Source organism: Acomys minous (genome assembly GCF_964271855.1).
Source record: "Acomys minous genome assembly, chromosome: 6".
Taxonomy (NCBI): Eukaryota; Metazoa; Chordata; class Mammalia; order Rodentia; family Muridae; genus Acomys; species Acomys minous.
This window is the reverse complement of record NC_140487.1, coordinates 31,616,277-31,643,971: the sequence shown is the minus strand read 5'-3', so window position 1 is coordinate 31,643,971 and position 27,695 is coordinate 31,616,277. Positions and strand designations below refer to the sequence as shown.

The 27,695-nt window shown below is 38.3% G+C and overlaps 1 protein-coding gene across 6 annotated transcripts in view; it reads right to left on the bottom strand.

Moving 5' to 3' along the window:
- Window positions 1-17,541, bottom strand: part of CACNA2D1 (calcium voltage-gated channel auxiliary subunit alpha2delta 1) — a 423,580-nt gene extending 406,039 nt beyond the window's left edge. For 4 of the 6 annotated variants that reach the window (XM_084784400.1, XM_084784402.1, XM_084784401.1 and 1 more), the window contains exon 1: window positions 17,123-17,540. In XM_084784400.1, the coding sequence (XP_084640526.1) occupies window positions 17,123-17,217 (95 nt within the window). In that variant the 5' untranslated portion in view covers window positions 17,218-17,540. Of the gene's footprint in view, window positions 1-17,122 lie in introns of all 6 variants that reach the window. The other 2 variants (XM_084784398.1, XM_084784399.1) reach the window with 1 other exon arrangement.
- Between the last annotated feature and the right edge of the window lie 10,154 nt (window positions 17,542-27,695).

Below are 27,695 nucleotides of genomic sequence, written 5' to 3'. Positions count from 1 at the left end.
GGACCAGTCAGCTATTATCATATTAGCTGACTTGCTGAAGTGGTCACTTTATTATAGTATCTAAATAATTGTAGTGCTGACAGAAAATATTTGTACTCATAGCATACAATAAATATTCTAAAGCTAAACGTGTAAGTAACATGAAATTCTGCTTAAGAATTCACGTGTAACAAACTATAGAAATGATCCCTGAAAGTATAGTCTTGGTTAGGGTTTAAGATGTTTTTAGATCAAGATAGATGTTTTAAGTTAATAGAGATGAGATGTGATAGATATTGATTTTCATTCAGAAATTTGGACCCAACAAGATAGGAAAGATGTTTACTTCAAGTTTGCCAAATACAAATAGCCAAATCACTAGGAATATAACATTTATATAATTCTTGATTGTCTAGTGGTTCTTCCTAATGTATGTAGTTAATTCTATTCATGTGTAATAATATAAATGTATATGTTAAAATAGAAACAAAAATTTTAAAATGGGGAAAAATAAGTCAAAAATTCACATGTTAAAATTTAATTTAAGAGAAAGCCACAGGCATAGTGGCACATGTGATCCCCAATACTCAGAATGTTGGATTAGGCAGGTAGAGAGGAAGTGCAAGGCAACCTAGGGAATTTAGCCAGATTATTTCTCAAAAAATAAAAAGGGCAACGCTGGACAGGTGGCTCAGCAAGCACTCTTTTTTTTCCTTTGGTTTTTCAGGACAGAGTTTACCTGTGTAGCCTTAGTCCAGGCTGGCCTCAAACTCACAGCGATCCACCTGCCTCTTCCTCCGAAGTACTGGGATTAAAGGTGTGTGACACCATGCCAGGCTTCATGTTGCTCTTAAAGGAAGCTGAGTTCAGTTCCCAGCATCCACATGGCAGCTAAAAACTGCCTAAAACTCCATTTCCAGGGGATCTGACATTTACCTCTAGCCTCCTTCTAAGGCACTGAAGACAAAGCACTCATACACGTTGTTAAATAATTAACTAAAAGGGCTGGGGTACAGCTAATATGCTTGGGTGATGCTGGGGAAGGAAGGCAGGAGGGAGGTAAAGAAACAAAAGAAAGCATTGCTATCCAACAGCTAAACAGGAATTTATGCTCCAAGACAAACCTCGACTGGACCCAGGAACTTCATCATCTTAGGTCTATGCTGGCTGTGGGATGAAGGACCTACTACTGTTCAAGCACTGCCTTCACCAGTTTGTAAGGAAAGAGAGTTTGGACACTGGGACAATCCTTACAAAAATGAATTCATGGCTATTAGATGTAAGTTTAAAAAAAAACACACTTTCTATTTTGTATATATGTTTAAAAGTTCTAAATTCCAGTTCTGAGGCAGAGCCAGGGAGATTTCTGTCAGTTCGAGGTTATCGTAGACAACATGATAAGCTCCAAGCAGCCAGGACTATCTAGAGAGAGACTTTCTCATAAAACAAACAAACAAAAAACAAATAAACCAAAAAATAAAGAACAACAACAATAGTAATAACGATGATGACAATGATAACTTTCTTTTTGTTCACTGATTGATTTTTCATTATAGTTCACAAAAAAATACCCATGCACAATGGATAGTAAGTTGACTAAATAAATAAATAAACCCTATCCTTTAGCACAGTTAATGTGAGCAACACTAAATCTGACAGTTACTCTGGCCAGAGTCCCTGTGTTCAAAAATAAATTGTGCTGCAGGTATAAAAAGCTAGCCCTGAAGATCCAGCGGTAGGACCAGAGCAGAGTGACCATGTCTGCACAAGGCAGAGGGAAGGAGCCCCTGTCGGAAGCACACAGAGCCTTCATTTTTTGAGTAAAAAGCCACTTATTTTATCTTTTTTTTTTTCTTTAAGAAGCCTAAGTCATTGCTATTCACCTATTTCCATTCACTGTAGAGGAGACTCATTAATACTTTATAACTGGGACATTAGGAATATTCCATAAGGATACATATAATAAGTACATGCTAATTACTAATGTAGAGTACTGCCTCGCTTACACGGGCATCAAAGACATAGCCTTTAGGAAAGTCCAACATAGAAACCTTCATTTGGAAATATCTTAACCTTTCACATTTCCCTACGATTTTACACTTTTATTGACAGTGATTTGGTAAACTGGCTTAAGCTACAGCACAGAAAATCTGCTTGGTAGACGAAGGATGCCCACGTAACTAATTATGGCAGCAATCTTAATGAGGAATTCATGAGCTGCTAGGATTTACTCTCCTATGGGAAGATCCGAACGAATATGACAAAGCAGAAGAGTGACAGGCCATCTGATCCCTCAGAGTGTGCCTTACAATTGTAAACACCTATGGTGAAAAGTGAATAGATATTCCCATTTTCTAGTTTTTGGGGTTTTGGAGGGGGTATATTTCTGACACATACCTAATAATAAAACCTTTGCCATAGAAATTATTTTATTGTTCACAGAGTTCAGTAACCCAGTTTTCTTGAGACAGTGAGAAATACGATTACAAAGAGGTGTCAATCCCAACAGCAGCTATAAAGCAGGAAGGAGGGGGGTCTTTAAGCATAGTAAAGCTGTGAATCCATTTGGTAACGAGTTCATCTAAAGGAAAAATCTTATGGTCTGCACGGCCTGATACATGCACTGATAGTTCTAAAAAGAAGGACCTGACTTTTTTTACTAAAACAAATTATTTTCTTGATAGTCTTAAACAACAACAACAACAACTTCTAGGAGAAGAAGATTATAAAAGGAGAAAATAGTGGGGAAGGGTCACTTTTTCAGTAAGCATCCTCAGAGACAACAAAAAGTCCAAGTTATGGTGAACACACAAAAAATGAGAATTATGTACCAACCAGGATGGAGGTCTGAAAAGATGAGCAATCTGAGGTTAAGAGGAACTAAAGCCTTGCACCCTTCCTTATAAGAGGTCCCCAAGTCACCTGACTCCAGGAAATCCTCCTGTTCCTAATCAAATTACACCTCATTGGTGCTTTCTAAGAGTGGAAGTCAAAATTTCTGCCTGGGGACACCTTAGGAAGTCTCAGTAGTGAGAAGATCAACTCCTTCATATGTTATCAAGCCAACACAGCATAGAGATGAGTTTTTGAACCCACACATGTAACCAATTGGACAAATTCTTTGGCAAAATTAGGCCCAAATGTTCAATAATATCCATGTCTCCAAGTTTAAGTATATTTACATAATTGACATTGATATACAGAGCATTTCATTTTTAAGTTTATATATGCCATTAGCCTAAGAGACAATGAGAAAAAATTGTAAATCATTAGAGGCTACACATTTATGACTTTAACATATCATGAGTTATATTTTATAAATGGTAATGAGGTAAGGGTTCTCTTTTGTGTTCTGCATGTAGATGTTCAGTTTTCCAAGTATCACTTCCTGAACATGTTCTGCTCCCCAGAAAAGCATTGAGTTTGTAAGGAGTTAGTTTCTCTATGCCTCTACATGGTACACACTGCAAGAGAAAGAGGAAAACCCATAGTCACCTAAATCCTATCTGCTCTATGGTTCTGAGTGGGTAATCGAGCTAAAAAGGGCACAATCCCACGCTTTAAGTGCTCACTTTTTAGAACACTAAATGGATACTTGGTAGTCAACATAAGGTACAAGAAGCCTGGGGGATCTGTGTGTAAGCCGTTGCAGGCATCTCTTCTGACTTGATGAATGGAGAAGTTGTGGAGACCAGGCTGCCTTTGTGATACGCCCATGCATTCTAGTGATGTACAGCCCAGCTTCACAGAAAAGCCATGGCCGGAAGATGAGAGACTGTAGACAGGATCTCAGGAACCGTAAGGAGGAGCTAGCAAGTACGGTGCACATTCACCACTTTATCCTGTTCTTAGGCCCTTCCAGGGAAGACTTAATGCCATCACTGTTTTTAATGGAAGAGTGAAAGAGATCATTTCCGGAAAACAGCCCTAAGCAATCTCCAAAGAGTCTTCCAGCAGGGGATAAACACTGGAGGAGGAGCCTGCAGGCCACATGGCTCCACATTAGAGTGAAGGAAGATTAGCAAAGCTTTGATTCTTTGCTCAAAACTCCACTGAAAATCTGTATATACAAGCACAAGATGGCATCTCAGTTGAACATTGCAGTTTCCCAGAGCTCAGTCACACCACATTTAGGCATTGTAGTTTCCAATGAAAGGTGTGGAGCCTGACCTTCTTTATACGGATGAGATTCAAGAAAATTAACAGTCCAAGGTTGCAGATGCTGAATCAAAGGAAGCACTTTGTCTAGCTGAAACCCTAACTCTGCCAAGCTCCATTGCCTACCTACATCCTCAGCACTTAGTAGGCCAGAATGGCTCTGTTGGTGCTTAAACATCTACCAACTCCACTGTGAATCATCGAGGCAAAGGCTTTGCTCTGGAATCACTACACTATTTGATGTCAAAGAGAAGGCTCACGCACACAGAGCTCAGAAACATGTAACAAATGAAAACTACAACGAGCACCCGTAGAGGACACACACACACACACACACACACACACACACACACACACACACACACACTTTTCTAATTTCAAATTCCTACTTTCAAATTTCCAATGAAAAATTTGATCCTTAATCTCAGTGCCAGAAAGAAAACATTCTTAGATTTTATACTGTCTTCTAAATGTTTACTCAATACCTATATATCGGAATTCACGTTTGTGTTTTATTATAAATTTCATTCATATGAAAGTATACATGTAATGTTTATATAGGCAACACATACTTATATATGTAAACAGATATGTTGCTGCACTTTAGTTAGGGGTGCAAAGTAAACACAAGGAAAAAATAAAATAGACCTTAAGCTGCCTGTTTAAGGCAGGTTTTAAATCTTTCTGTGCAGTGTAAAATTAGAGTTCATGGGATAATCTACTTCACTTGTGGGGGGAAAAAAAGAGCAGGACAAAGTCCAAGATTTTCAACCCTAAGATGGCCCCTTCTGTCACAGTCACTTACAACCAAGGTCTCAGCTGGCTTTGAGATATCACACAGACAAATTGTGTCACATTTGATAATTTAAAGAATGAATGATCTCATCTAATTATCATGCATGGTTTCCTCCTTGATGAGTTACCATTCTCCCATGTTTATTTATTACCATTGAGAATTACTATACATGTTAAACAATTACTCACCAGTAGACCTTTGTAGCCATGAATTAATCTCCTGGGAACTAAGCTATACACACACACACACACACACACACACACACACACACACACACACACTGATATACACACAGACACACACACAAAATACAACTTTGCCTCATTAAAATTAATTCCAATTCCTGCAGTTATTTTAACAGGAAAATCAGATGTTCAGAGGAAAAAAGAAGCATGCACAGTGTTGGATTTATAGCAGTCTGCACACCCTTCCTTGTGCCCCACCCCCCTGAGGCTACACATAGCCCATTTGTTCAAGTCTCCTAACATTTTTTACAGATGCAAATTTAAGTCAGTTCTAATATGATGTCATGGCAAAGAAGGGTTGGTATTTTTAAAGTGACAAACATCATAAGAATTTGACACACTGCTTCCTGTGGCAAATGTCAAAATGACTGCCACAACAAGGCAGGTTCCTTGGTGCTTGAAAACTTGCTGCTTCTGTGTTATTATGGACTAGAGCAATTCACTAGTCAGGAATTAATGCACGGCTTAATGTAAAACATCTCTTTGTCACTTAACCACTTCAAGTTTTACAGTAGAAGTCCTAAGAGTTTCTTCTCCAGGTAGGGTAGAATTTGTGAAAGGCTTAAAGTGATTGAGTGGAGTTTCCAGAACAGAGATCAGCTCAAAAAGTAGCGTCAACAAAGGTCTTTCTGTGTGTCCTGTAGGCAGTGCTTCACGGACTTCCTTGCTGGGGATGATCTGGAGCGATGTCTATAAACACCATGAGTGGAGTGCTTCCTTGCATTTCCGAGATGACCGCCACCACCACCACTACCAAGAAGGTTACCAGTGGCAACCTTGTGACTTTTGAAAATAGATTCAATCTCTGGAATGCCCTGCTCATGTAACAGGTGCTAGCTGTGTTGCCAAAATGCAAGCCACCATAAACTCTGTGGCTGTGCTTTCTTCCTAGTCCCTTTTGAGACCTCAGTTCTGTCCTTAATCTAGGGAGGCAGCACTACACCTACTCTACTCTCCTCACACTGCATCTTTACCTTCATCTCCTCTTTATGACTCGAGAGACAGTCTTATGGCTCTTAGAAACACTTGCTTTTTTCCATTCATTTGTGTTTCTCATGGTTCAAATAAACAATAACCTAGCTCGCTGAACCATAATTACTTATTCATTCTCTCTCTCTCTCTCTCTCTCTCTCTCTCTCTCTCTCTCTCTCTCTCTCTCTCTCTCTCTCACTCTCCCCCTCCCTCCCTCCCTCTCTCTCTTTCTCTCTCTCCCCCACCCCCTCTCTTGGTATTTTTTCTTGTTTTTTTCAAGACAGGATTTCTCTGTGTAGCCTAGGCTGTCCTGGACTTGCTTTGCAAACCAGGCTGGTCTCAAACTCACAGCGATCTGTCTGTCTCTCCCTCCCGAGTGCTGGGATTAAAAGCATGAACCAATATGGTCTCTTAAAACAGGAAATGCAAGCAAAGTGAAAATAGTAAACTCTGGCCATTAGAACAATGCTCTGAGGAGGGACCTCCAACCAGGATGTAAAGTGAATAAATAAATAAATAATTTTTTAAAGTGCTCTAAGGGTTCGTGCCCCCCCCCAGCACACTGAAATGACCCACACAGTGGCACTGTGAATCAAGATCATATTATGTCTTCTTCAGACAGAAACTGAAACTTGGTTCTCTTCTTCTTTCTACAGACTCTGTTTATCTCTCAATCCCATTGTTGTGAAAGTCAATCAGACAATGGACGCTCAGACCTCAATGTACCTGTGAGTGGCCACAAAGGAACAGGTGACTGAGAAACTCCACAATCCATCTGTCTGTATTTGACTTTAACTCAGAACAAAACTCAAAGAAGTTATTCATCCTGAAGGCAGACACAATAGGAAGACTTACCTTAAAGAGCTATTTTGAAGGTGAGATGGATTTGAAAACATGGAAAATATAAATGACTTCATAGTGCCAGGCATTTAGAAGGAGCTCAGATATCAAAAGTAATACTATAGCTACCAAGGCAGATAGAGAATCCAAAGTACCTCAAATAAGGCTGAAAGTGATGGCATATAGTTAGAATCTCAGGACTCTGGAGACTGAACAAATGAATGATGAATAAATTCAAGATCAGAATGAGCTACATAGTTATTCCTTGTCTCAAACGTAGATAGATGATGAATAGATAGATAGATAGATAGATAGATAGATAGATAGATAGACAGACAAGAACTGAGAAGTGAAAGAGGGAAAGAGAAAAAGAAAAAAATACATAGCTCAAGCCATGAATACCCATGGGAAGGTAATTTTAAAAAAAGAAAGAGGGGGAGAAAACAGTAAAGTCACAAAAGGAAAATAAAAGCCCTTAAGTCTTTTTATCTCTTGCCACAAACCACAAGGGTGGTTTTTCCAAACTGTAATGGGACCAATGTGATCAAGATTAATGCTTGGGAGTGTTGGCAGCTTCAATCCGAACCATTCATTCATTCATTCATCCTGGAACTTGGGGAACTGCTGTAAGGCAGCTGCTGGTAAATCCAAGGCCTTCGGGAGACCTGAGATGCCTCTAAGAGGGTTGAGCAAGGACATGCCTAGCTGGAATATTTTATTTCGAGGTGGTTTCTTATTTTCTCAAATGTATCATCTTGTTTTCTTGATAGGAGTCTGTTTCAAACAAACTACTGAATATTGAATATGAAGAGGATGGTTATAAACAATAGAACAAAGGAGTAAACCACCAACATTTGCCTAAACACTCCTAAACAAAAATCTTGAATTGCCAAGAACCACTTTTGTATATCTGTTCAGTGATGTTCATCTTTAAATCACTAGCATGTCTTAGTCACTGTTCAGTTGCTGTGACCATAGCAACTCATAAAATAAAGCATTTAATTGGGTCTGGCTTACAATTTCAGAGGTTGAGTTCATTATCATCACGGCAGCATGGCAGCATGCACACAGGTACTGGAACAGTAGCTGAGAGCGACATCCTAATCCACAGACAGCAGGAAGAGGGAGACACTGGGACTGGCGTGGGTTTTCAAACCTCAAAATCCATCCCCAGTGACACTCTTCCTCCAACAAGGCCACATCCTGCAACACAGACAAAAGTCTAACCCTGCTAATCCTTTTAAATGATGGCACTCCCTGGTGACTACACATTCAAATGTATATGAGCCTATGGTGGCCATCCTTAATCAAAGCACCACACAAGCACACGCACTTATTAGATTTAATGACATCATTGAAAACTACAATCAAGAAGCTAATCTCTTCCAAGAAAGAAGTGAAGGAAATAACAAAATCAAATGTTTCTATATGCAAAGGGAATAAAATAGGGAGCTAGAACCTTGTCACTATCATGAACAATAATAACTGCTCTAGGCTATGTGCCTCAAACCTGAATATTACTGTTGTGAATGCACCATGTGGTAAATCATATGTATCATAGAAGTCAATTCATTCTTCAGACTGTAAGGCATGATTTGTAATGTTCCCCTAAAAAAAAAACCTCCAATAAAATCTGAATCTACTGTATATTTCAATGATCTGCTTTAATTCTGAAGGCTGATTCAAGTTTTGAAAGTTACTTTATAAAACATTACTTTTTATTTTAATTCCTTAGCTGCCTCTACCAAAACACTCATCCATCAATCATGGCCTCCCTCATGGCTTTCATCTCTCTGCCATTTGGCCTGCTTCCTCCAATACGCACAAACCGCTCATCCGGTAACATTTATTTCTCTGCCTATGTATCTTTTCTTAGTACCTACAACCTTTTCTGAGAATTGCTTCTTCTACTCCCAATGGTAATAGCCAGTGGTCCTCCACAATGAAATGCCTGTTAATGAGAAAGGCCCAAGTATGAAAAAGAAAAAGAAGTTCAGTCAATCAGGGTTCCTTTAGCAAATCCCAGACCTAGCTCACAACTGGCTGAGATAAAAACAGCTACCAGATTCCCTTCAGTTTATCAGCCCATTCCTCCCCTGGGAGGGAATAGAGTTTAGAAAGATTCTGGACCCCATGTGATTCAGGCAAGAAAGCATGACCCCTCACAATCATGCAATCCCCGGATTACTGGGAAGCAGATGCAGCCAATTTGAAGGGAAGAAGAAAGACAAAGTAAACCAGAAAAGCCAGGCTGACTTGAAAGGTGATGTTAGTGACAGTCCTCCCCACCCCATGTCTGTTGGCCTCTCTTTGACTTTGGCTTCCGTGCCTGAATCGTGTAGTTCCACCACTGTCTGAGAACATTTCCCAATTTTTGGTTTAAGATTGTCCTATGATTGATTTCCTATGAAGTTCAATTCCAATTGACCTGTTATAATTCCTGGTCTTGAAGCTAAAGAATTCCAAGTCCTTTACCCTTCTTGTTCTTAATTTACCCTAGATTTCTCACTTTCCCCAACATTCCCAACCTTCTTGACGTTTCCATACTCCCAGTTTCCTTTATGCTCTCAAAGTGCAGGAACCAGAGGCCTGTCACCAATGCTACTGAGACTGTTCCTTTTGTGTCAGTAGCTTCCTGACATCCTTACCATGACCATACTGCTTGGCCTCTCTGCAAACAAAATAGTGCTCTGGATCTCTGCAGAGAATCTCCATCACGGTACCAAATAGCCTTAACTGGATAAACGAACGCACCCTTCTTCTGTTTTTAAATACACTGTTCTGAAACACCCTACAAACCCCACACAGCCAGGGTACCAAGGAGCAATAGGTACCTGCAAACGGCACACACTCAGCAACACACAGTCAGTACGAGTCACCTTACCTCCAACACTTGTCCACTATTCCTCCACAGGGGAATGGGATGTAATGAAACATGATCTACCTGCTGAAGGACTTAGCTTCTTCTTCCACCATTTTCACCTAGCCATGGCTAAAACCCAGCAGATCATGTTTTATTAGATCACGCTTTTTCAATATGTATTCTGCTTTTTGCTTGGTCGTGCTTTGCTACACCACATTATTTCATTCTTTAGCCAAAATTCTGATTGTCATTCATTGGGACACCCTTCCTCAATTTGTACCTCAATGGAGCATATATGCTTTGCATTGAATAATAATTGTATTAACTGTTGGATTAAATTATAATTGAGGTTAAAATATTTTAGGCAGAAAACATTAAAAGAGAAAGTATAAAGAAAAGCTATTTCTAAAAATGAAACAGTTTACTTATTGGCCCAAATACTCTTGTGTGCATTCCTAGAAGCCTGCTCATCTGCATGTCATTTCTTTTCCTTTAATCTCATGGAAGAAATTTTGTTAATTGGCTGATAAGTAACACTTAAAGCTTTTAATTTAATATCATGCTAGTATTCCTTATCCAAGGAACCATTTCCCTAGAGGCTCATAAAAACATATAAAGTATTTTTATGTTTTTGAGATCTAGACAATTTTAATGTCTGTAGTCCTGAAGCCGAATTTCTATATCTGAATTATTTAAGTATCTAAAAATGAACCTCACACTTAGTGAACAGTATTTCAAGTCTAAGAAAGATCACACTAGAAATGAGCCAGGGATGACAATACAGAGAAAATAACAACACATTAGAGATGAGCCAGGGATGACAATACAGGGAAAATCACTAACAGCTACTTCTAGCGTCTGCAATTTTGTAAGTCATAAATCTGAGGGCTCCTTCCTCTGCCTCACTTTTCAGCGTGGCCGCTCACAGTACTTTTATCACGAGGCTTGTTGATCACCCTTTACAAACAAGAGATTTTCCCAGTGTGTCTGACCTCATTTATTTTATTGAGCTATTCCTCTTTGAACACTCAGGGTAAGGCATTCTTGTCTAGCCATCCCTTATGTGGCCAGCCAGTAAGCACCTTAGAAAAGGACAGTTTTATTAGCTCTTTCCCATTTGTTCCTCTAATTATCCCCACAGTATGTGGGCAAATGTCAAAAGGAACAATTGTCTAGACCGTTTGATATTTTTGATAGAAGCGTCAATTACATGCTACAGATTTATCTGGGTGTCACAATCCCTCACAAATCTCCCTTAGAGGGGAGAAGGAAATCTTAGCAAACACTGAGCGGAGATTCAAGTGAGAAAGACAAGAGCTTAAGAGCTGCGTGTGAACACCCTGGGGAAGAAACAAAATTTCCCTATTTGATTTGATGCCCACGCACACAATAAATTATGATTAGTATTCAGTGTATGCTCACATGCAGAAAGAACCAATACACAATATTAAAAACAAAATTGCTAGGATTATGTTTCATCATACACCAGGAGCAAACCATAGTAAAACTTTAATTTCCCAGGAAAAAGAACTCAAGGCAGTGAGATTATCCTCAACGTTTAGGACGGACAGGACCATCATTTTCTATGCCGTCATTTACCATTTAAATTGTTCTTGTATTCATGATACTGAATTTTAAATACATCCTAATTTTTTTAATTCACTGAGCATATGGCTTTTTAAAAAAATCAGTAGAAACATATGTTAAGATAACATTTAGCCTGAAATATTCTATATTCATATTCAAAGAGAACTTCAAATACTGATATATAATATACAACATATTATATATGATATATATCATATAAAAATTCAATAATATAGAATCAGAATGATACATATATGTTTATATATATGTACATATATATATATATGAAATTAAAAATAAAAGTGTATAAGTTTGTTTAGGCCATAAAGCCAATAGTTTTCTTGTTCATAACATTATTAGAATCTGTTCAAATAAATGCTAAAAGTTAGGAAACAAACAGCCACTGTCTTAACTCATTGTTTTAATTGCTAGGAACATTGGTTCCTATGTGCTAAGTCACTGCAAAAGAAAGCCTTTTTATCAAGAAATAGCTAAAAGTTCATATTTTAGATAACATTTTAAAACTTTATTTCTAAAATATCATACCACCACAAATATTTAACCCTTACATTGATGCATATTTTATATCAATGACAATTACCGCACATATAGACCTTTTTAATAGGTGGTCAAGATTTTAAGTGCAATAGTTTTATTTTCAAGTTATTCTTGTATACAATGCCACTTAACAGGCCACTTGAAGACAGTTAGGAATTAAAAGAAGTCTTATAGCATGGACCCGACAAATTAGCTTACATTGAAAATGTTTTTTTTTAATCTAGCAAACCATCCAGTATGTATGAATATATGTATGCATGTATGTATATAAATATGCATTGTATGCATGCATGCATACATGTATATTTTAACATGCAAAATGTTATCTAAGAATTAAAGAACACTATAGCTGTATACGATGTACTAGGTCTTTAGATCCTTGTAATAGGTGGCAAATGTAGCCGACTTCTACCTTTTTAGTACAAATTGCTATCCTCTATTCAGCTGACATTTTCTCTCAACTCTATAAAGAATATGATGCTCCATTTTCATGTCTAATGCACATTATAGCCAAGATAAATCGTGTTCAAGCTCTAAGATTGGCCACCACTGCCCAGCTCAAGTGTCCAAGAAAGCAACTGCATGGAAGGCTGAAAAAGTTATAGTATGACTTATAGCCAGACAATGAATAAAGCATGGGCTGCCACACTTAAAGACACAGCACACAGGGTACTCCCTGGGCTCTAAGGAAACAGAGAGGAAACAACAAAACAGCTCCATCTCCACAGTAAGCAGCGTGGACACCCTTTGACACAACCTCACCCAGCCATCTAACATATATGATAGAAGGCTGTTACTCTTTAACAATAAACTGTTACGTTTTTAGAAGCTAAAACTAATTTTGGTTTCTTTAAAGCATTCTTTATATGCTTATGTCAGAGTTTTCTAGGTCTATGCCTATAAGATATTAAAGGAGATTTAAAATTGCATCTCCAGTTTGAAGTTAAAATTTCACTGAAGACACATACTAGGAGGCAAAAAAAATCACATCTGTACTGAAAAATATGAAAAAGGACAGGAAGCATACACATTTATTTTATATAATAATGCTATGGAGAACATATGAAATAAATAACAGTTGTGAGCACAAATATATGATTATTTCAAAAATCTACATAGATTCTTGTTATGAATTTATGCGCTAAATTAAATAACAAATGTAAAAGCGATATTTTATTTGCATGAATGTTAATGGAAAAGCACAGAAGCATACCATATTGTTATTCCAATATCAGAGACCAGCAGAAAGGTTTCCATACCCTTAGGTTTCTTCGAAGAAAAGGAGTGTGACAATTTTACCAATTTGAAACTGGACTAGCTGATTTAGTACTCTAGTGTTCCATGTGTCTATTAAAGTAAAATTAATAAAAATCCACTGGAAAAAAAAAGGAAAAATGTATGTTCATTTACATCCCTTGTACAACCCATATGTTTCTGTTCCTATTTGTATTTTTCTAAAATTATTTTCAGATTTTATTTTAATTTGCCTAGTACACACTGAAGTGCCAATGTGTACATACAGCAATAACAAATTAAACATTATGCAACTACTTATACAGAAAACTGCCCTATTGTTTCATATTCTAATCATACACCTGTAGAGTAATCAATCAATGTTCTTATGTTGTTATGGCTTGTGAGGATAAATTAGAAGTCGAGAAAAGGGCCTTTAATGCTCATTGATTTTAGATTCTACATATTTTATTTTAGTTCATATTCTTTAAGAAGACGCTTCTTTTATGCCACATAGACTATAAATAGAAAGGCCAAGTGAGCATAGCTACACCACTCTCTCTCTGTGTTAACCATGGAATATTTCATTACCATTCCAACATCATGGCAATCGCAATATTTCTACATAACAACAGAAAAACGTGTATTAAGTATACAGTACTCAAAACTGCTAAATTTTTGCAACATTTCATGTTTGTCTATTAAAAATAACTAAAATCCTTAGTAATACATTTAGATCATATTCTCAAATCCCACAGAGTAATTGGCTTTCATCCAGTTGTGGTTCGCTGAGCAATACTATGATCTGAGTGAGATAAAAGTTTAATTTTAACGATAATGCTTTCAAAGTGGGTTTATAGACAGGTTCTGAAATTAAGGAAAGGTTTTAAATTAACATTACTATACTGATCAACAAGAATGTGCTCCTGAATTTTAAAATAGATATGTTTTAACATAAGTGCCAAGAAATTATTTCCAGAAAGAAAGTTGGCCTTTTTGAGAGTTACATTTTGGAGCACCAATATAAAGTCTGCATACTATAATGTGAAGATTATGTGTTTTCCACTTAAGCATACGCCAATAGGCACTGGATGCTTGCTAGAACATCATGTGTTTTGTTTCACACCTTACTTTGAAGTGTATATCCAAAAGAAACATCTAGTCCATAAAAAAAAAAGAATGTATCAAAATTCCTTTGACTGAAAATAAACTCATTGTTTGAATGCTAATTGTTGGGATAGGGTTATTATTTTAACTACAGAAGAATATATCTTGTTAGAATGTTTTTTAAAACAAAGGGCAGAATTCAGCACTTAGGGTAATCTGTTTATTTATCATAACAAAACTAAAGCCCTTCACACAAAACATTACTAAAGAAAAACCCTTTTAATTATATAATTCAAGTCCAACTCCAATTAGTGTCTAATTAATCTTACAGCGTGTTGATGTCATGGTCTTACTCTTCTGAAGAAGAAGACTTTTCATTTTATTTGATTTTTGCTGAAAAATAAAACGGCCAGCAAAAAAAAAAATCCCAATGATTTGCTGAAAAATTTATAAATAGAAGCATCATAATTTGCCTTTACTAATTGTTACAGTCTTTGGATTTCATTCTTATAAACTTGACCCCTTCCCCCCAGGATCTGAGCTTTATGTTGATAAATACTGTATTTAATCTTTTTTGTCATGCAAGCAAAGCAAATGGCACTGTCTCTTGATGAGATTGATGACATATTTTATTCTGAAATCTAACCTGAAGTACAAATGTTAACTATTCCTTCTCCAAAGACAGAATTACTAACTTTATAAACAAATAATTGCAGAAGCAGGAAAGCTTCCAAAGGCATTGTTAATCCTACTGTCAAGACACTGACTTTGAGCCCCAAAGCCCATTCCTAGTCCATAAAATAACATTTCACATAATATAAAAATATTTTTATACTTCCATTGTTTGAAGCAACTCAGACCCTTTCAACAGAAAGGAATCAGGGTGCCCTATTTCCTCTTAAATGTCTACTTGATCTCGTTCATAGCTTTAGTACATATGTAACCAGGAAACCTGAGTTACTTAATTTTGGGAAAACATTTATTGCAGCTGTTCTTAGAAGAAGAATTTTTACATTAATATTTTACTATGACATGCTCAAAAGTGAGTGCCTTTTGTTTGTCTGCATTTTGTTTTCAATAATGTGAGGACATGCCCTCCCCAAATGCTAGAATTATTGGCAAATCAATTTAAATCACCACTAAAAATGTGCAACACAAATAAGTTAAGAATGTGACTTAAAAGCCTCAACTTATCCGACACAAAATGCACGAGAAGCACCCGAGTTCTTATGTAACAGGACAAGCTTCAAAAGCACTAAAATATAAATAAATGAAAGTGTGATTTCTTAATTAGACTGAACGATTTTGCAGCATCTTAAGGGAATTCTTAGACTTCTCCTGCTTAAAATTTAACAGTTGGAACATTCTGCCAATTAAACGAAGCTCTACAGATGGCTTTTACCCTTTAGCTTCATAGCAAAAAGGATATGCGATCATTTTTATGGAAGATTATCTAAAGAGAACATTCCTGTAAATCAATGACAGAAATATTAGACACTCCCTTTTTCCTGACTGGAATATGTGTCTCTAGATGCTTGCACAGACTTCGAAGGTAGTGAATGTTCTAGGCCAAATCTTAAATAACAGCTCTTGGTCTCCAGTTAGTACGGATGCACTTCTAGTGTATCCCCCCCTACACACACACACACACACACACACACACACACACACACACACACACACACACAAACTCCAGGATTCAGCCCTCTGCCAACAAAGGACAGCAAGTGACTCTCTGCAGCATAAAAGCCGAGAAGGGCTACCTTGGGCTTTGTTTTTGTTATGTAAAATGTATTTTAAAGTGACTCACCCACTTAAGACTACCTACTCTGAGAAGCTTTAAAGTACCTTCAAAAACCAAATGAAACGCTTTCCCAGAATGCCAGAAAAGCTACTCAGCGCATTTAAAAATATGTATATATTATATGTGCCACTGGCTCTGATTCCTTCTTGCGCCCTGAGAGCGTGGAGAGTGGTTGCATTGCATTCCCTTCCGGCCGTGTGACTGTAGCTACCTTTCAATTTCCAGAATAGCAAAGGCTTCTTTCTTTCTCTTTCTTTCCCTCCCTCTTTTTTTTTTTTTTTGAAAGTTATTTTAGAAATGTTAAAAATAAGAGAAAATTGCAAGAGACTGAGGAAACAGTCCCTCCCTCAAAGAATAGGGATTCTATTCATTCTAAGAACAGGAACCGCGTGCCTGTCGGCACTTAGATGTTTAAAATAAAGGGTTTGGTAGCTTGGCTTAGGTGGCCCTGGTACCTGTGAGCGCTGGGGGTGGACAGCATGCTCAGATGCCCAGAGCGAGCTGGCTAGAAACCAGAGATGCTGTCAGACGCTCCTAGTAATTTGGGACCTAAATGAGTTTGGACAGCACAGCAATTAGCATCCTAGAGGCCAAGTACAGGAGAAGCGCACGCTACTGGGGCCAGTCTGAAATTAACTCTGAAACACCTAACGGAAACATAACTTTTCATCTGGCCGGGTTTCGTGGCAGCTGGTTATGTCTGCAAAGTTTTCCCCCCCGAAGTCCGGCTACACTCTTCAGCGTGGAGCATCCTCGGAGACTGGGGTGAGACGCCGCCGACGGCTGGTAGAGGTTCCCTGGGACGGCGCGGCCGGCGGAGGTTCTGCACACCGGTTCCGAGCTCAATCCAGCGGCCGGCAGCCCACCCTCCCGCGGGCCTCCGGGGCTCCCAGCCGCGCTCCCCGCCCCCACAGGCAGCCGGGCCGGTAACCGAGCCGGGACCCCCCGCCTCCAGCCCCACCCCGAGCCCGACGACTTACGTGACGGCCGGAGGGAAGGGCTCCTCGCTCGTGGGGCCGATCAGCCAAGATTGGAAAAGTGTCAGAGTCAAGGCCAGCAGGCAGCCAGCAGCCATCTTCGCGATCGAAGATCAGTGCCCTCCTTGCCGGCCCGGAGGCGGCGGGGCTGCACGCTGCGGCCGAAGGGGAAACCGAGCCGGGGCGCCGGCGTCTGCGGGAGGGCGCGCGGGGAGAGGCGGGCAGGGCACGGCCGGGCGGGCCGGGAGGGGCAGGGGGACTCTCTAGCGCGTGGCCACCGCTCCGTGCCACGGCTACCTCGCCTGAGCCGCCATCAAGGGCGACTGTGGAAACGGAGCTCGGCCAGCCTGCTGGCGCCCGCGCGCTCTAGCTCCCGGCGCTCGCCTCCCTGATTTATCCGCGGTCGCCGGGGAGAGGGAGGGGGCGGGGCGGGGGCGGAGGGGGGCGGTGCAGGGACGCGGCGGCTGCGGGGATGGGGGGGCGGGTGGCCTGAGCGGGTCTGGGGCTGCCTTCCCCGGGCGGGTCTCGGGGAGGCGGCTGTGGGTGGGCAGCGGGAGGGCCGGGCGTCAGAGCCGGGCGGGGACGGGCCGGGCGCAGCTCTCCATACAAGGCAGAGAAGGAACTCCCAAAGTCGGCGTCGCCTGCTCCCTCCACCCGGCGTGTGCAGGCCGAGGCGACCCAGCCCTTAGGGGCTTCCCGAGGGACCACAGGTCGCCCGCAGGGCATCTACCGGCTGCTCAGGCTCCGGCCGGGCGCTTTGCTCGCCTCCTCCGGGTTTTTTTGTTTGTTTGTTTGTTTTTGTTTTCACAATCTGGCAGGGGCCCCCAAGTCCTTCTCCCAGGCGTAGAATCCACTGCCTGCCTAGGAATCATGAAGTGGTTTGACAACAAATGTAGGAGGGGTTTGTGGTGCGTTTGGAAGCGCCTCTGTCGACTCTACCAGGTGGCACTGTTTTTCTTGGTGTGCCAGGTGGTTAGAGCCTTTAACAAGGCTCTAACTAATGGTGCCAGCGGCTCTACGTCCAAGTACAACTAGACTCCGTTTACCTGGACGGGATAGAGTCTCAGGGGCGAGCTGCAGATAGATGGAAGTCAAGCTGATGCTGTAAGATCTCTCTCCTACTGTGCAGTAGGAATCAAGGGTAGAGGAACGAACACTCCTTCGAGGGCGGTTAGGCTTTGCCAGGGGCTTTGATAGCATCCAAACAAGCAACCAGCTTTAAAAAAAAAAAATCCCTGCCCTGCCCCCTGAACTGCTTTGTGGACAAGGTTGTTTGCCTGGTCAATTCACTTTGTCAGCGGGAACGCAGAAACGAGGTGGAGTTAACATCAGAAACAGGTGGCACCCTGCAAAATGCAGGGTGAAATATGGGGGAAGGGCTAGCTTTACCTCCACCCTAGGGAGAAGCAGAGTTTGTGTGTGTGTTCTATAAAAAAACAAAACAAAACAAGGGTCTCCGGTTTTACTCCCATCTGGCTCAGGCCACCTTCAAGGAGAGACAGACTTGGCGGGGCGGCTGCTAAAAAGGCTTCATGGACCAGCTGATTCCAGAAGGATATGAAAACACTACGACCTGAAGTCAGAGAATACAGCTCATGATGAGAAAAGAGACCCTCGTGCTAAGGCGAGTTGTCAGTAACGATTCTGTGGCTGTAAGATTTTTAATCAACCCTCCCTCGGGCCCAGAGGGAAGGCTAGACCTCTACTCATTTGGAAATGACTAAAGAGATGACGGTGGTGAGGGTGATTGCTGGCCAGATCACAAATGTATTTGTGAATTTTATGGTGTTTGGCCCTGGGAGTTAGTTTTCCCTCCCCGCCCCCCATCTCTCCCTTTTCACGCTTTATTAGTTTTCTTTTTGTCCTCTGCATCTCTATCTTGCCCTTTGTTTTCTACTTCCTACTCTGAGTGGCCTCACAAAGGCACCCCAGAGCGACTTAACTTAGTTTGTTTTGTGCTAGGCGGAGAAAGCTTGGCACAAGAGCTGTAGGAATGAGGGATGAAGTGGGATGTAATGGGACGGGGAGTTAACAGCTCTGACGGGTACTTTACAACAGCAGATACCTTTTCTTCCAAAAATTAGACACCCAAATAGTCAAATCCATCAACATTCTTCTCAATTTTTAAAAACTCATAGGCAGATCTTTTCTTGCACGAAAATTAGAGTAAGAGAATTAGGTGCTCATTACTGTTTACATAATGTGTTGGTATCATGGTGGGCATACTATATTAAAAATATCATTATATTCCGTCGATTATTTCATTAATACTTCAAACTTCCCATGATGGTGTGTGTATATATATATATATTTCTTGTATATATAAGAAAAAAAGCTTCTAGAGTAAAAGAATATAATACAATTCTTGAGAGGGTAAGTAAAAATTTTTTTTTATTAACTGTGTTTTATTATCTGGCCTTTGAGCCAGATCTCAGTGTGTTGGATCTGTTGAAGTCTGTCCTCTCCTGCATCTCCTGCATCTAAAGCTATCTTTCTTTTGTAATGCTTATGTTGAAAGATAGGTGTTCAATTGCAAACCTAAATCTTTTAATTCTCTGCAGTGAAGTTTAGCTGTTAATTGTTTTGTTTGGTTGGTTGGGTTTTGTTTTTGTTTGTTTTTGGTTTTTTTTTTTTTTATGGTGGTTGTGGTGGTGGTGTATGTGTGTGTGTGTTTGTTTATTTTTGTCAACACAAAACTTTTTAATGAAGATATTCAAAATGAAGCTTTTTTTATTAACTATGATTGCAAAAATGAAGCCACCTGCACAGCATGCATTATGCTTGTACTAAAGTATATGTGTGCATGTATATATATATACATATATATATCCTATAGCGTTACACAGCGTTTTTTCATTTCAATTGTAGTTTGGGGGAAAGTTCCATAATGTCCAGATAATTGTCTATAATTTTAATAAAAGTTTCCTAAATCACCAAGATTAGTCCTTCATCCTAAGATGTTTAAAAATCACAAGAATTGATGTGAATGTGGCTGCGTTGTGGCCTAAAAACTGAGCAAGAAGCTAAAAATCAATGTCTGTCATTTCAACAAAAAGATTTTAATTAGAAATTAATTAGTGAGGCATTGCAGAATATTTTATATTTCATTATTTCTGAAAGAGAATTTAAAGAGGATTTAATATATGAAAAGATTAACTTTTACTTACAAAAATATATGATTTGTAACTCCTCGGTATCATTCAATAGCTATTTCATATCAGTGAAAGACAAAAAGGCAGAAAGCTTCAACTTGTTACCTCCTTACAGAATGCTTTCTGGAGAGAAGTGGGAAAGAAAGCAATTCAGAACACTGAGTCCCTGGAGAATGGTCAAGAAAGTGTGTAGTGAATTTTAAGATGGAAAAAGAGTATATGCTCTTTTTCAGTGTTTTAAAAATAAAGTGGCACAAAAAAAAGAATTCATTTGCAAAAAAGAAAAAAGAAAAAAGTATCTATTCTAAATAACAAGTATGGACAAATATTTTCTATAAACAAACTATAATAAGCTTTATTTGTCCCAAGAGAGACAGACAGACAGACAGACAGACAGACAAGGCACTCAATTTTTGATGAAAGAACTGCTTTTCTAAGTGGCCGCCAAAACAGCGCTAAGTGCATTTCCTACCATGCATTGTTTAATTATTCACTTTCATTGTTGAATTTATGCTGTTTGTGAAACATCTTCATATCTGTAAACGAGCAATATCCTTTTCTTTCTTTCTTTCTTTCTTTCTTTCTTTCTTTCTTTCTTTCTTTCCTCCCTGCCTTCCTCTCTCCTTCCTTTCTTTCTGTCTTTCTTTCTTCTCTCCTTACCCAGGGTCTGTCTACATAGTACTAGTGTCCTGAAACTCACTATGTATAGACCAGGCTGGCCTTGAACTCACAGAGATCCACTTGTATCTGACTCTTGAGTCCTGTGATTAAAGACATGTACTGCCACACTCCATTATAGCAGTAGCTTTTATGTTATTCTGCCTCAAAACTCTGCTAATCATACAATTTCACAGTCAGCTTTTTGTCCTTGTTCTGTTTTCCCTATACCTTGTGCCTCACTTCTGTTAAGCACAATCATATCTCAGGGCCTACAGAAGATACTGGCCCACAGCATGTCTTTCTACTAAAAAGGAAAAAGAAAAGAAGAGACAAACCACATGTCTCTCTAAAAACCTCTCATAGAAAAGGTCTTCACTCCATAAGCAGGGTAAGAACTGTGTTTTGATTCATTCTACCGAATTGTAAGTTACAGCACAGTACATAAAGTACATGTCCTCAGGCCAGCCTAGGCAAAGCGAAGGGGGAAATTCAATTATTTATCCAAACATTTACTAGCAACATGCCACACAATGGGCCAGTCAAGACGAGATAGATAGTAAATATTGAAATTGCCAATGGTACTGACTGCTAGCATCCTTTCCAGCTGCCCACATCATATTGATGCAGCTTTCTAGCAGAGAAGAAGACAGCAGATACCTTTTATGGGTCCTACTCTTCCAATGCTTGGTTTTCACTGTCCATACATACAGAAACTTACTGCTACAGCCTGGTATGCTTCTCTCCAACAGAGGCTATGTTGTGCGACCTATCCAGCTGTTACTCATTACAGTAGACTTCAGACATGGTGCAGTTCATCTGTAGGACAGGACTCCACAGTAGTGGTGCAGAATAGGGTGCCTAGGAGTTTACTTTGCAGTAAAGAACATGGGAGCAGAAATGTGAAAGTCACCATTTTACTTTTGTTCCCATGTGTATTCAGTTTGAAGGATTGAATTGCCTAAGGTTGTTAGAACATAATGACAACTATATGACTACATGTAGAAGGTTTTACTTAAAAAAATAAATAAATCCTATATTCTACTCATAGGTGGCAAAATAAAGCTTGTGTTACTATCACTTATAGAGGAGACACTTTGGAACTTTGGAGTTGTATTTGGATACATCTGAAACTATTAGAATAAATATTACCCAGCAACAGTATTTTATTCAAGATTTAAAGGAAGATCGAAGCTTATCTCCAAAATTCTAGATAATTTGAAAAAAAAAAATACTGTGGTGCCTAAACATAGTCTCATATACTATATCATGTTTTCTCTTTTTTTCTAACAAAATTAATACTACTTTAAACCTCATGTATCATTAAAAGTAGACAGGGATTTAAAAAATTCTTTCCTAAGTAGCTTTGTTGTACATGATAGAATTTGTAGCCATTGGTTTTCTTTTCCACAAATGTAAAGTTTTTCACTTGGGCGGCCTAACCTTTGAGAATATGACTCTTAGAGTGTCCATGGCTTAATAGAAGAATTGATGTAGCAAATCTGTCAACCAGGGTGAAGATGTTCCACAGCAAACAGCGGGGGCTTCAAGATGAGTCTATTCACTCCTTGAATGAATAGACTCTAAGCCCTTCCTCCTATAGGATTTAACATATATCTTGTCAAGATATTATTTGTATTGAAGATTGTCTTTTATTCTGTTAGCATACTTATAAAGTAATTTTTGTTTAAAACAATCCGATACATAGCAAAGTATTTACTAAATAACTCCAAAAGATTTTTGTGTTCCTTATCATACTTTAACAACAGTTACTTATTTAGCTGTTCTAAATTAGCTATAACTAATAACATAACCATATCAATCCACATGGAATTAATAGTCACTGTTTTTAAGAAGAGCAAACACATTTTTGCTGGAAGACCTGTGTACATAATCACCTGTATTCCTGTCTCTGTTATTATCTGAAAACTGCATTTCTTTCAGGTCCTGTGCTTTTAAAAAGAGTATTGGAATATGTTGGCATTTATTGCAGACTAGTTGAACATACACTTCCTTAAAATTCCCATTTCACTTACACTCATTAAAATATATCAAGCATTTCCCTTTCAACAACGACAAAGTACTTGTCAAAGAATTAGGGAAATCCTAGTTGCAACACTTGTTCCACTTGAACTCAGCTCTAACAAATGCTCACGGTTCATCGATGTTCAGGAAGAGCATTCACTTCTGTCAGTTTGTCCTTTCATCCTCCAAGTTAACCAGCCAGTTGACCCCGCCCCTTCTCCACCCCCTCTTTTGGTCCATTTTATTCCCAACATGCAAGTTTTGAATCTAACACATTACCAAAAGAGAGACTTTAAAAAAAAATAGTAGGAGAAAAGGAATAGTGAAGACAAAGATAAATTACCCAAAGACGACGGAAAAATGAAAACATGAAGGAGGAGCAGCATAAAAGAAAGGATGTTTGTTCACCATAAAAATAAGAAAATAAACAATGCAAAGAAGAAAGGGGTCAAGAGACAGCAACAAGTGTGAACGCCATACAAATAAAATAGTAGTGTGGGATCTGATTTCCATCTCTATAATTCAACTTTCAAAAATGCTAAATGAATGGATTTGAAGTGGTCTGTAGCCATTGATACTGGCTTTTGTCTCTTGTCATAATGCTTTTGAGATCCATTCATATCTATTTCCTGTATCAATAGTTTGCCCCTTTTAAGCTAAATGATAATTCATGATATGAATATACAAGTGAAATATTTACCAGCTAAATAACAAGCAGGGTGTTCTAGCTTTTAAATTTGAAATGTAGAACTGGTATGAAAATTTGTGCCTGTGTTTTTATTTTGTTTTGTTTTTTGTTTTTTAAATATATTTTATTAATTTATACATATGAATCTCAATTGTTATCTCATTCCTTGTATCCTCCCATTCCTCCCTCCCTCTCGTTTTCCCCTTGCTCCCTTCTCCTATGACTGTGACTGAGGGGGACCTCCTCTCCCTGTATATACTCATAGGGTATCAAGTCCCTACCCAGATCTAGCCAATGGACAGGACATTCTCCACAGTTGAGTAGAGAGTGGGGACTGACTTTCACACGAACTCTGGTGCCCCATATTTGACCACGTCCCCTGGATGCGGAGGCCTGTCGGCACTCAGAGGAAGGATAGCAGGCTACCAAGAAGAGACTTGATACCCTATGTTTTTAAAAAATGAACACAAAAAGGGTGAAAAAAAGGACAACTCAATTTTTGCAAGCAAATGTTAAATCAAAGAAAACCTTTATTTGTGAACAATTTAAGACAAAATATGAATAAATAAATACTTTTTATAATTATTTTTAAATGTGTGATGTTAATATTTAATTCATTTTTACATAAAAAAATAAATTACATTCAAAGCCTTAAACATAAGTACTTAATATAAGTGTAAGTTTTCTGTGCCTTTGATAAGCCACAAGTTATTCTCTCAACACACATTTGTACATGAAATATGTAAAGCATAGAAGCTATTTAAAATAGGATGTATGCACAATGAACAACAAAGAGGTGCTCACTGGACTGGAAGGAAAGGGCATCAGGAGCTCAGCTGCTTCCACACCTCTATTCTAACCTGAAAAGCTAGCCCATGTTCAGGAGTCTTACACTACATATCCTCTATTTCAAGCACCATCTCATGGCTTACACTGATTTGATTCTCACAATAAAACATGAATTCATTCATTCATTCACCTCTTCTCTCTTGAATATTCAAATTGTGGACTCTTGCAATCATTGGAAGCACTTCCTTAACTCCATTGAACCAGGCTCATCGTCAAGGTACATTAGAAATGGCACAAATCTGTCTAGTTATGAAATATACGCATGTGTTGTTGTTGTTGTTGTTGTTTGTTGTTGTTGTTGTTGTTGTTGTTGTTGTTGTTGTTGTTGTTCTTCTTCTTCTTCTTCTTCTTCTTCTTCTTCTTCTTCTTCTTCTTCTTCTTCTCTCTTCTTCTTCTTCTCCTTCTTCTTCTTCTTCTTCTTCTTCTCCTTCTTCTTCTTCTCCTTCTTCTTCTTCTTCTTCTTCTTCTTCTTCTTCTTCTTCTTCTTCTTCTTCTTCTTCTTCTTCTTTCTTTCCTTTGAGATCTGTAGCCCAGGCTAACGTGACATGGATTTCACTATAGAGTCCATGCTTGCCTTGATATGGGCATGTGATCATCCTGCTTCTACCTTCAAATTGCTGAGATTAAAAGTGTGCATCATTATTTATAAGTGAACAGAGAAAGGTAGGGTTTGAACCCAGGTACTTTTCTTCTAGTAGCCTAACTCTTAACCATTATGTCATGCAATCTTTTTCTCAAACAAGGTAAAATGAAAACAAATACAGTATTGAAGAATATAGCTAGATTTTAAAAAATTCATTCATAGCTGAAGACAAAAGTGAAAAGTGTTGAGGGACAGCAGACTAAAGATGCACTCATTTGAAGTGTCCACATTTCTCTGGACTTAAAGGTTGATATCAATTTATGATAAGCCACAGAAATGAGATTAAACAATCTTCTGTAAAAACAGTTAGTGGGTGTGAATTTGAGGAATCTTAAGGTGCTTATATGTTCTAGGAAAGTATAATTTTTCTCAATCATTTCAAGTGTGAATATTTATATATATTTTGAAATTATCAACAACGGTGGGGATGATTAATTGATAAAATGTTATATGACAAAGAAAATATTATCTAGAAAAAGAAGCATTTCGTGGCTAAATTTATCTCAGAAAATTTAAGTGAAAAAGTATTAGAAATATGATAGTTTTCCTCAGTATATTTTATTTTATTAATGTATGTTATATGAAAAATTGGAAATATATATTCCAAATAGTTTTAGAAAATAAAACTATTTTAGAAAATAAAATCATTTTAGAAAATGATTTAACTATTATTTTTATAAAAGCATTAACTAGTTACATTGGTATGTACCTATAGCCTCAGCACTCAATAGGTTATGACAGGAGGATTAGAGGTTCAAGGCCAACCTAGGCAACATAATGTAATCTTATCTTTTAAAAACAACCATAGCATATTTAGCTATAATAGTATTTGGTATTTGATGAGTATTTAATGACTTTGACATTTAAGTCATGCTAATTTCTAATGAGAAAGATATTTCCATATATAGAACCTTGTTCTCTTTCCACCACATGGTCCACTTTAAGCAATTAATCATTCTTTTTTTTAAAAAATCTCTAAGTACAGTTTACAACAAAAATAATAATCATTTGGTTGTATGTTATAGACTTATATGAGAACAATAAAATTATTACTTTTATTGGCATAAGGACATATTTCCTTACTTGTATCTTCCATGTATGGGTGTGAGTTTATTGTCTACTGTCTCCTTTTTACAATGAGAGTGGTATTTATGATGCTGAAGGACGTGAGGCTGTAAACGGCATTTGCATTCATCTGAGACATCAACTCTGCTTCACTATTTAGTCACTGGCTACAGATATTTATTGCTTCATGTACTATTCTTCCATAAAGAATAATAGCTCAGTAGAACACTTTCATACTACTGATTATGTCCCCTTTCCAGTGAATGAGAAAATGAGACACACTTTATAGAAGTAAACCAGTCTTGCCTTGACTAAGCAAGAAGTTTGAGGGGAAAGTGAATATGGGTACTAAAAAAAAAATCAGGCAAGTGAAATCTGTAAATTCATTTTATTTCATGTCTTTTAGCAGACCCCCAAATGTACAAATATGTGAAGGGCCTATTACTTCATTTCTCAATGAAATATTAAACTAGGTGACTTTATTGCTTTCTATTAAGGGAATTTAAATTTAGAAAATATCAGGCAATATTATGCCAATCTGTAATCCCAGTATTTTAGAGACGAAAGCAAGGAGATCGCACATTTGAAGGTTGTCTGGGATACTTAAGAGAAACTCTGTCAGACAAACAACAACAACAACAAAAGCATGAAATGTTCATAGAAAAATATTTTAATACAGAAAGAAGGCAAATGAAATATTTAATGACTGAAATATGTATATGTACAATGTCGCATATCTATTCAATAGAATATTATTTGCAAGCAAAAATTAAGTAATAATACATATTATAATTGGTGAACCTCAAAAACATGCCAAATAAAAGAAGCCACTCACTAAAATGGATATTGTATACCTCTTTTTATCTGAAATGTCCATCCAGGCAAATCCATGGGCATGGAAAATAAAAGTGTTTGCTTTTGGTAGTATTAAATGTTAAACCAAATGGACCATAATGACTAATTGATGAAAGTTGGGATGTGCTCTAAGAGTGGGAACTGCTTAGGTTGCACACAATTATAAATATACTAAAGCCATTTTACCCCACACTTCAAATACATGGTACAATTATTAAGCTGAGAGTCATATGGAAGTTTACTTTTAGTCAAGTGTGTGGACTATACTAAAACTTTAATGGGCTTATTATAAAAGAAAGAGCATAGATATGTAAATAGTTATTTTATGATCATTGTGTGAAAGAAAGGGTAATGAAAATCTGGTCTTGTGTCATTTTAACTCCAACTAAAATACACTGTAATTCCCCCTCTTAAGGGCCAAGATGGATTCTCAAGAGGGGCACATCTAGAGATGAGTACTTTCCCTCTCGCAAGAGGTTTCACAGGGTGTAGTCACCACGGAGAAAGTGAGTTTCAGGATTGGTTGTAGTGCTACTGCTACAAAAGAGTGATAGTAGAAGGCTAGTGCTGCATCTGTGGGCTGAGATGCCTGCTAGCCATATAAGCACCTGGAGGGCCTGCCAAGACATAAGCCTCCAAGCC